This window comes from Chionomys nivalis, chromosome 18 (assembly GCF_950005125.1).
Source record: "Chionomys nivalis chromosome 18, mChiNiv1.1, whole genome shotgun sequence".
Classification (NCBI taxonomy): domain Eukaryota; kingdom Metazoa; phylum Chordata; class Mammalia; order Rodentia; family Cricetidae; genus Chionomys; species Chionomys nivalis.
This window is the reverse complement of record NC_080103.1, coordinates 10,235,448-10,245,484: the sequence shown is the minus strand read 5'-3', so window position 1 is coordinate 10,245,484 and position 10,037 is coordinate 10,235,448. Positions and strand designations below refer to the sequence as shown.

General features: G+C 52.7%; 1 protein-coding gene across 2 annotated transcripts; it reads left to right on the top strand.

Annotated features, from left to right (window-relative positions):
• The first annotated feature begins 2,937 nt into the window (after nt 1–2,937).
• On the top strand, nt 2,938–9,837 carry Plekho1 (pleckstrin homology domain containing O1). 2 transcript variants are annotated; one of them, XM_057793848.1, is made up of 6 exons: nt 2,938–3,057; nt 3,161–3,307; nt 6,429–6,569; nt 7,320–7,424; nt 7,769–7,870; nt 8,877–9,830. In XM_057793848.1, exons 1-6 carry the CDS (start codon nt 3,031–3,033, stop codon nt 9,579–9,581), a joined length of 1,227 nt encoding a protein of 408 aa, XP_057649831.1. In that variant the 5' UTR covers nt 2,938–3,030; the 3' UTR covers nt 9,582–9,830. The 2 variants fall into 2 exon arrangements, with proteins under 2 accessions (XP_057649831.1, XP_057649832.1); XM_057793849.1 differs by lacking the exons at nt 2,938–3,057; nt 3,161–3,307 and adding an exon at nt 5,724–6,245 and having other exon boundaries at nt 8,877–9,837.
• The last annotated feature ends 200 nt before the right edge of the window (nt 9,838–10,037 follow it).

Sequence of the window (10,037 nt, the reverse complement as noted above, 5' to 3'; positions counted from 1 at the left end):
ATGGTGTTATACCATACAACGAAGGCACAGCCGGTACCCGGGCATGTCTAGTTATACCAGAGCAGATGAAAACTCTGGTCTCAGTTTTTTCTCTCCTGAAAGTAGTAAAAAGTGATGATATCAATAATGGTAGGAAATTAAAGTCCTCACATAACTGAAGCAAAAACACCACAGCACAGTCCCTGGTTCTCTGTAGAATGTTTTAAAGTTGTAAGATTGTACATGTGTTTTCAATGTGCTCCTGTGCATGGGGGGGCATGGGTGTGGGTACCCCTTTAGACCAGAATAGGTCAACCAATCTCCTGAAGCTGGAGTTACAGCCTGCCCAGTGTGGGTGCTGGGAACTGAACTCAGGTCCTCTGCAAGAGCAGCAAGCACTTTTGATTGCTGACCCAGCCCTCCAGCCCCTTAATGTATATATTGATAAGTATTCTCTGGCATCATTCAAATTTATGTGATATTTATATGAACAATATTGGGAGTATTGGTCTTTTTGTGGCAGGCTCAGTTTCTTCATCCATAAGGTGAAAATAATTAGTGCCTTCCTCATGTGATGATAAAGATTAAATACAGAGATATAATATAGTTCGGTATTTACAGAGCTAATTCTATTATTACTCCTCCCTTTTCCTTATTAACAACATTTTAATGAAGGACATATGCTATAATAACTCTCTCTCCCATAGATAAAATGCCCTGGTCAAAGCATCAATCCTATTTTAAAAGTAGGATTTTAAGTCAAGGATATTTGTTTTTGAAATGACAACTCAGATATTTCTGCCCAGTAGTAATGCAAGCAGCTGCTCACAAGATGTTGGCTCTGATAGTTTCTGTCTTTGCCCCCCTCCGCTGCAGGGGGCAGCTGTGGTGGCACTGTCTTCCAGGCGAACGCTCAGGAGTCCCCCCAGGACCTTATCTCACTAAAGAAATTGGCTCAAGTTATTTTTGTGCTTGATGTGTGTGTGGTGTGTGTGTGCTATAGCACTGAGTGCTATAACAATGTGTGTGTGTGGTGTGTGTGTGTGGTGTGTGTGTGTGAAGTCACTGAGTGCTATAACAATGTGTAAAGGAACCCAGAAGTGCTTATTCTAATTTCTCACTTAAGCACTATTCTCTGGAAACAGTCTCACTTAGATCCAAATTCAGGTGCCATGTGGTTCACCTGGTGGGAGAAGTCCGCTTCAGAGCAATCCAGGGGAGAAGCTGGCATATGGGAACGTCCTGTGCCAAGAAAGCAAAGGTGGGGAAGAAGGCCAGGACCGGACAGGCCTTCCTAATAGTTCAGGTCACTGGGGAGAAGGGAGCTGGGAGGGATGGGGACCAGCCAGAGACTTATGTAACATCTCAAGACACAGACAGGCAGCAAAGGCTCCGCAGCCCACATGCATCTGCTCTAGAATCTGAAAATTGCTTTGGTTATTTTTTACGGGCCCCTCTGCCTGATGTTTCGCTGAGCCCTGGCTCCTGTCTGATGCCGTGCAGAGAGCCCAGTGTCTTGCACACCAGGGATGCTCCAGAATCTGTAGAGCAGGTGAAAGCTCCTGGGAGGAGGGAGATGATTTCTTCTGCCTCGTGAACAGGATCATCAGTTTCCTCCTTACAGGGCAGGCAATTGAGCCAGAGCCCCTCCTGAATGCCAGGCAAACTGCTCTACCACTGGGCCACACCCCCAGCCCCTATTTAAAACTATGTAAATCAGGTGGGGATTAGCAGATCAAGACCAGCCTCCCGCTCTGTGGTAAGTCTGAAAGCAGCCTAGGCTATGTAAGACCTTGTCAAAAAAAAAAAAAAAAAAAAAAATTAAAAACCTCAATCCAAACCATTCTTCTATGCCCAGCCAAGTTCCCCAAAGCTCCCGTTTTGCTTCCTCATATAGCCGGCTTTTTCTCACTTTTTTCATCACCTTTTAAAGAGGACAGTACCAAACTGAGAAAGCGAGATGGGAAAGGGGAGCTTGGGACGTGCGCTGTGTGTACTAAGCCTAAAAGGTAGAGCGGGGTCAGAAAATCTACATTCTAACTCATTTAACAGTAGCGTGTCAATTTGAGCATGTCGTTTGGTCCGCCGTGCCCGACTGATCATTTTCCAAGGGATAATATTCTTACTCTATATGCCTTACAAAATGGTACTCAACATGTTTAAGTGTCAAAATAAGAGTGTTTTGAAAGGACAAAGTTCTGTGTCCACCTGAAAGAGAAATCAATTGGTGTGGATAATGAGACGCTTACAGGATTGGGAAGGAGGGAGGGTCTGGGGTCCTTTCTTGATTCCAAAAAAAAGCCCAAACATCCTCCACGCCTCCAGCCACAAACTTCCAACACTTCATCTTGAGCGTTTCTGGAAAAAGATAATTTCCCCTGCTCTGTGCCAGGGATCTTGACGCTTTTCGTGCTGGTTGTGTTACCGTACACCAGGTAATAGGTTTATTAGCGTATTGTCTGGTAGTAATTGGCCCTGGAAGACAACACTTGGGTCCTCCCGGGGCTTTCAGCTCAGCCTCCTCCATTTACCCGATAGGGGATCGGAGACCGCGGAGTGGTGAGGAAAGCTGTCCTCAAACTTGGGCTCCCGCCCGGCCCCGCCACAAACTCGGGGCTCAGAAGAGGTCGCGGGCCTCCCAGCCGCTGCACGCGTGTTTCCCGCAGGCCTCGCGGGGCGCCCGGTCGAGCCTGGAGCCTCCCGGAGCCCCGCCAGCCCGAGCCGGTGGGTCCGAGGCGGCTGGTCTCCCGCGGCGCCTCCGCTCCGTCCCGCTCGCCACGCCTCGGGCCCGCCCCCATCGCCGCGCCTCCCGGTTATCCGCTCGCGCCTCCGCCGGGTGCCGGGTCGGAAACAAAGGCGGGGGGCGGGGAGCGCACGGCGGCGGCGGCGGCGCCACGGTCCGCCCTTCATTCGGAGCCCGCGACGTCAGCGGCGGCGGCCGGGGCCCGTGCGGCGGGGGCGGGCATGGGCGGCGGGGGCAGCGGGGGCCCGGCCTGCGGGTAGCGCGAGCCGCCGGCGAGCGAGCAGCGGGCGCGGCCGCCCGATCCCGCCATGAAGAAGAGCGGCTCCGGCAAGCGGGTGAGTGCGCGCCGCGCGGACAATGGGGCCGGGGCCGGGCGGGGGCGGGGGGGAGGCCGCGGGGACCCGGCTGAGCCGCCGCTTCCCCGTCTCGCCCGGGCAGGGGCCTCCGGATGGAAACCATCATTCCGCGGCGCCCGAGAAGGTCGGCTGGGTCCGGAAATTCTGCGGGAAAGGCATTTTCAGGGAGATTTGGAAAAACCGCTATGTGGTGCTCAAAGGCGACCAGCTCTACGTCTCCGAGAAGGAGGTAGGCGCCCTTGCCCATCCCGACCCGGTCCCCACGGCGGCTAGTTCTCCGGCTTGCCCCGCCTCCCTCTCTGCAAGTTCAGGGGTCGCAAAAGTCCTGTATCTGCAGAGAAAAGTCAGCCCCGAGTGACTTTACCTGAATGGGAGTTAGGACTTTACTTATTTAATGTGCCTTTACGGACACCTTTCCCAGAAGTTCTGAACGTCCGCTGCCTCTTACCATAGTCTGGCCCCATGAAATACCGGATTTCTTTTTTTTTTTTTCTAATTTTCTGTTGAAACACACTGGTCATCTTGTCCTTCGCCCCTTCCTGCCTTTCCCACCCAGCCCACCATCCTTTCCGTTCCTGTCTGTAGCAGGGGGCATATGTAGGTCTCCTGAGTGGCAAGTCACCCTCAATCATAGAAAACCGCAAACTGGAGTCAGTCTCTGGGACCTGACATCCAGTAGCTGTGAATGCCGGATTTGTGTAGGAGTCAGTATCCTGAACCAGGCCTCTTCCTCACCTTCCCCTTCACTTAGAAAGAAAGAAAACAAAACAAGGAACTCATACCCTGCCCACCTTTATCTGTGGAGTGGGGCGGGGGGAAGGAGTTAGGACTGTGAGCGCCTGTGTGTATGTGCGCGCGTGCGGCGTTGATTCAGTAGTTGAGCATGAACCACAGCCCACCCTGGGTCAGACTCTAAAGGCAGGTCGTGGAATCCAGACCCCCTTCCCTTTTGTAAAACCCTAACTCTCCACTCAATACCAGGAGTGCCGAGAAGCTGAACTTCCTTCCCCTGACTTCCTACATTATAGACTGTGTCCCCTTTAGACCACCCCCTTCCTCCCTTGACTGTGCTCCCTCACCCAGAACGGACTGGCAAGTCCTCTAACCTCTTCTGCTTTCCGCACTCGACATGCATTCTGCCGTTCTATTCGGGTAAATAAATCCTTTTATGGTGTTGAAGCAGACACACTTGCAGCCCAAGAGAAGTACTCATCCAAAAACTGTCTGCTGAGACAAGGAGAGAGAACCAAAGAGCACTGAGCCCGAGAGGCCCCTCTTGAAGGGGCCTGAACAGAGCGGTTGGAGAGTCTTAGGAGCTAGCTGCGGGAAGGCTTGGAGGAGAGTTTACTTTGAAGGGTCGCTGCTACCTAGTCCCAGATCCTAAGGAAAGCTCTCACCTCAATTGTCTGGCTTTCCACTGTGGTTTTATTTATTTAAACTAGCTGCAGCAAGTGTCACAGTGTATCTATCTCCTTCACAATGCCAGGAAACACAGCGAGCAATCAGGAAAGGCTTCCTACATGTCGGGAAACTGAAGGGCAGTGAAAGGCTAAAGAAACTAAACAAGGCCTCTGTTTGTCCAAAAGGCAGAACCTGGGGACATAAGTGCATGGTTAGTTGGTTAATAAGCCTGTGTGTGTTTGAAGGGGGATACGGGGCAGAGAGACCATAGGGTGACCTCAGAGTGTCTGCTGTCCTCTGAGTCAGGAGCATCTGACTAGTCCTGGGGCCAGATGCCCCCTGCTGGGGAGGGCACTGGAAAGGGGGTGGCGGGAATGCACCTACTCTTGACCCTTCTTCAGAGCCAAGTCCATGGTCCAGTGGACCTGGGCTAAGGGTGAAGCTGCCAGAAGACACCATTTATTCTGCCTCTAAACAAAACAGTAGATTGTAAACGAACCAATAGATTGAAGATGTAAAAACCCAAAGCAAAATATATTTGCAGTTTACATGCTGATGCAAAAAAGAAAAACGCCCGTAACCATTCCATGGTTTCTGTTGGTGTTTCTTGGGAAAGCAAGGTCTCCCCAACTTCCTCCACTAGAGAAGCCCCCGGGTTGTGGACCATTCCCTACTCTCCAAGGGCACCCTTTAAGGCAGCTGAGGTGTCTTCTGATCAACCGCTGATGTAGGAACACAGCCACACCTTGGGGTGACTTCATGGTAGGGGAAGTTAGGTTGAAAGCGATATTTAGGATACTCAGTCCATGTGGGCCCTGAGAAGGAAGGGTTCATTTGGAAGATGTAGTTGTAAACGAGACATTAGGAGTTTGCCATGATGAAGACACTGAATATGGCCCAGAACAATTCACAGAAACCCTGCAAGGGGTCTGTCTTTCCCGGGCACTGCCGTTTACTTACTCTGCTGCCTACCTCACCCCGTCTCCTCCCTGTACCCCTCCTAACCTCTGTCAACACCTCCTGCTCCCACAGTGCCTTATCGGCCATGTCCAAGCCAGGAGTGCTCCCTCCCTTCCCTCAGGAAGACAGAAGTGAGTCCTTTTCCTTGCTGCACACACCCAGCTCTTTCCTCTCCAGGCTTTCTGGACTCCACTGATAGTCTCTCTGGGGAAGGAGCCAGAGAGGAGTTCCCACAGCCCAGCGTGGGTTCCTGTAAATTGTTCTCAAACATTCCTGTGGCACCTTGTCCCATGCCCACCATAATGTTTAAGGCCTCTTGGTCACTTCCCAGCCAAAAGCCCAGGGACCCTAAAACGGAGAATCCTAGAGAACCGAGCCTTGCCAGACCAATGGAGCCAGATGAATGTGCCCTTCGCTGCCCCACCAGCACAGATGATGGGCGACCAACTACAGGCTGGTAGAGGGTTGCCAAGGGAACCCTGGGGCCACATTTGCTCAATTTCCACTTTTTCCCGGGAAACATGACCGACTCATTCCTGGCATATTCCCAGCTAAGCAGAAGAGGGTGACTGGCCCGCTGGCCAGGAAAAATCTCCTATAATGTCCTACTTTAGAAGAAAGAGCAGGTGGGAAGGGACGCTCTTGGGAACCATAATATTCCCTGAGGCCAGAGGCAGATGCCGGCTGCCCTTTTCACCTTCCCCTGGACGGTTAATGACCACTCGGGATGATCGGGTCAGCCTGCTCACCGTGTCCCTTTAAGGCTTGTGAGGCTGTGTGTGTCCTTCAGAAACAGAGGGACGATCGTAAGTAGAGGGAGAGCCTGGAATGGGGGCTTGGAAGGCAAGGGGTTAAACAGGAGCCCACACAAGGACTCTTAGTCCTATCCCACTACTACAGCTGGGTGGGCCGGCTCACCATCATCCTCCCCTTCCCTCAGCAGGAGAAGCAGAGTAATTTTATCCTGTCGCACCCCAAACCTCCCCTAGGTAAAGGATGAGAAAAATATCCAAGAGGTGTTTGACCTGACCGACTATGAGAAGTGCGAAGAACTCCGGAAATCCAAGAGCAGAAGCAAGAAAAACCACAGCAAGTTCACCCTGGCCCGATGCAAGCAGCCAGGCACCATGGTGGGTCTGCGGCCTGGCAGGCTGGTCAGGGCCGTGAGGCCCAGAACAACCCCCAGAATTGTTCTCCCTCTGGCCTTTATTTATTTATTTATTTATTTATTTATTTATTTATTTTATTTATTTGGTTTTTCGAGACAGGGTTTCTCTGTAGCTTTGGGGCCTGTCCTGGAACCAGCTCTTGTAGACCAGGCTGGCCTCAAACTCACAGAGATCTGCCTGCCTCTGCCTCCCATGTTGGCTTTTATTATTTAACTGGAGAATATTCTGTCCGTTCCCTTCCTTCCAGGCAGGCCTGCTCTGTGAGCTTGTTCATCCATAAAGATGTTTCCCTCCCTGCCCCCTCCCTTTTCCCCTTTACACACACACACTGTGCATTCACATGTATTCTCTTGGAAGAAGAGTTATTTATTGGCCCCTGTGCCCTGATGGGTGGTTGAAGTTCAAGGGAAGCCAGGGAATCCGTGCTTGTCACATTGTGTCATCTGACACGTAAAGACCTTTAATACCTCAGCTTTGTCACACCTCCCCAATGGTCAAATCCCATGACACTCTTAGCTCTTCCTCCATCGTTCCTAAAACAACCTGCGCATTCTGCAGGGACAGACTCTGGGTTCCTTTCGATCATTCATGATTCCAGACACGGAACCTCTCTTTCCAGGAGTTGGGTGTGCGGAAATGAGATTGTAATGTCTTTTCCTTGGGGGATTATAATTTATGTGTAACTAGTTAAAGCAAGAATGTCCCCTTCAGGCACCCAACCTGATCTTCCTGGCACTGAGCCCTGAAGAGAAGGAGTCATGGATCAACGCCCTGAGCTCCGCTATCACCAGAGCCAAGAACCGCATCTTGGATGAGGTCAGGGCTGTTGTGGGAAAGGGGTGCTGTGGCAGAACACAGGCCATGACTCACAGAGGAGGGGTGTTTGTGGGGTGTTTAGTTCACCCCAACTCTACTTTCTCTGCTTCCTTAAAGGCCCTATTGTCCCCCATATTCTCTCTGAAGTCTTCTCTGCTCACCCCCTCTCCAGCTTCCTGATGCTTGAGCCAGCCTTGGGTCAGCTGTGTCCATAAATCCTTCTGCCTGGGGCCCTGCTCAGAAATAGTTGATGGGGTGAATATTTCCCAGGCCAGGCACATTAGGGGCATCTAGTTGGGACAGAGTCCTAAAGAAAGCCCGTGACTCACGGAGCGTCTCCTCAGGTCACCGTTGAAGAGGACAGCTACCTTGCCCACCCTACTCGAGACAGAGCAAAAATCCAACATTCCCGCCGCCCTCCAACTCGGGGACACCTCATGGCTGTGGTATGTAATGCTGCAAGAAAGTAAACATTGTCACCCAGGGGCCAGTCTGTGTCCGTCCATCTCAGCTGTGAACAAGCAGGGACATTTGTAGGAGTCCTCCTCATCCGAGGATCAAAGGCTCGGGAGGCCTGTCCACCCTACCGCCCTGCCTGATTTCCCAAATCAAAATGACTCACTCAGCACCTACCCTGAGTCAGCATCTGTGTTCTCAGTAATGTCTGAGGAAGTGAGAAATGCCCCTCAGAAGGGGACAAACAGAAGAGCTGAGTGTGGCATGCTACATGCTGCTGTGTGGTGGCTGGCCACCCTGGTAGTGAGGGCCAGTGCTGTGTCCCCACAGCAAAGCCTCTCCTGAATGAAGGAGTGAGTTCTCTCAGGCAGCCGTGCTCAGAGCCTAGGGAGGGGCTGTCCCTTCAGGAGCAAGAACACAGGCCTTGCGTTCAGACCCGTGGTCTCCAGAGCTGCCCAGCTGTAAAGGCTCTGTCAGGACCACACGTCTGAAATCCCTTTACAGCTGCTAAATTGCAGCATTTAGAAATAAGAAGGTCTGTGATCAGGCAAGGATTCAGAGTTCAGATATCAGAGCAGGCTAAGGTGTGTGGCCAAGAGGACACGGGTAGAGCATTCTCCTCTTCTGTCTGTCCACCTTACCGTGAATCATGGGCCATCCCATGTGATGTTTAGAGTCCCCAGTATGGAAGTAGACACTTTCCAGGAAGCTTGTAGCAGAGCAGAGAACCAAGACAGTATGCAGGAGAAGGTAAGGAACAGAAAAACAAAAGAAAGAACTTCAAATCGTCCTCAAAGGACTCTGAAATAGCACAGTCGAGGGGCTCAGCCGGGAGTGGAGGGAAGGGGCCCCAGATGGCACTCATCATTGGGGGCTGATGTGGGTCCCTCTTCTTTCACACTGTCCTTCAGTCAAGGGGCTCAGCCGGGAGTGGGGAAGGGGCCCCAAATGGCACTCATCATCGGGGGGCTGATGCGTGTCCCCCTTCCTTCCCAGGCTTCCACCTCTACCTCAGACGGGATGCTGACCTTAGACCTGATCCAAGAAGAAGACCCTTCCCCTGAGGAGCCAGCCTCTTGTGCTGAGAACTTTCGGGTGGATCTAGACAAGTCTGTGGCCCAGCTAGCCGGCAGTAGACGGAGAGCCGACTCCGACCGAATCCAGCCCTCTTCACACCGGGCCAGCAGCCTTTCTCGGCCTTGGGAGAAGCCAGACAAGGGAGCCACCTATACCCCACAAGCCCCGAAGAAGTTGCCCTCTACAGAGAAGGGCCGCTGTGCCTCCCTGGAGGAGATCCTATCCCAGAGGGACACTGCCCCAGCCCGCCCCCTCCACCTTCCAGCCGAGGAATCCCCAGCCCCCGTTCCCTCCCAGCCGGGGCAGCTGTCCCGGATCCAGGACCTGGTAGCAAGGAAACTGGAGAAGACTCAGGAGCTGCTGGCAGAGGTTCAGGGACTGGGAGATGGCAAGCGAAAGGCCAAGGACCCCCCACAGTCTCCACCCGATTCGGAGTCAGAGCAGCTGCTGCTGGAGACAGAGAGGCTGCTGGGAGAGGCTTCGTCCAACTGGAGCCAGGCAAAGAGGGTGCTGCAGGAAGTCAGGGAGCTGAGAGACCTGTACAGACAGATGGACCTGCAGACCCCAGACTCCCACCTCAGACAGGCCTCCCAGCACAGTCAGTACCGGAAGAGCCTGATGTGAAGGGGGGATCAGGTCTGGAATTTGGGGGGCACAGACTCTATATCTCCAGATGTTGCAGGATAGAGCTTTTTTTATTTACCTCAATCAAAAAAAAAAAATCCAACTCACTGCTCTTGCTGATGCCTGACCCACTACGGCCCTTTCCCTGCCCCTAGACAACTCCCAGGTCAGATGGGAGAAGGTGAGCCCTGAGGCCCAAGTCAGGAGCTCTCGCTCACTGCGCACAAGTCACCTGCTCCCAGGCCCAGCCCTAACAGGCAGGCACTACTGACACACAGCCTGGCTGGGTTAGAGTGGGCGGGGCAGCCTTTCCTCAGATGTCCCATTCCGGGTTCTTACTCTGAGGGTGAAATTTCAGCTGTGCAACTTGAGTTCTAGGGACGCAGGGGCCAGTGCCACCTGTCCATGCTATAAGAGAAGTGAAATTTACCCAGCCCTGAGGAGGATCTGTGGAAT

Bases quoted from the DNA above. Each gene is read 5' to 3' on its own strand.
- Plekho1 (XM_057793848.1), top strand. From the start codon at position 3,031: ATGAAGAAGAGCGGCTCCGGCAAGCGG. The intron at 7,425-7,768 runs GTCAGGGCTGTT...GCGTCTCCTCAG, and splicing joins AGAACCGCATCTTGGATGAG to GTCACCGTTGAAGAGGACAG. The intron at 7,871-8,876 runs GTATGTAATGCT...CTTCCTTCCCAG, and splicing joins GGGGACACCTCATGGCTGTG to GCTTCCACCTCTACCTCAGA.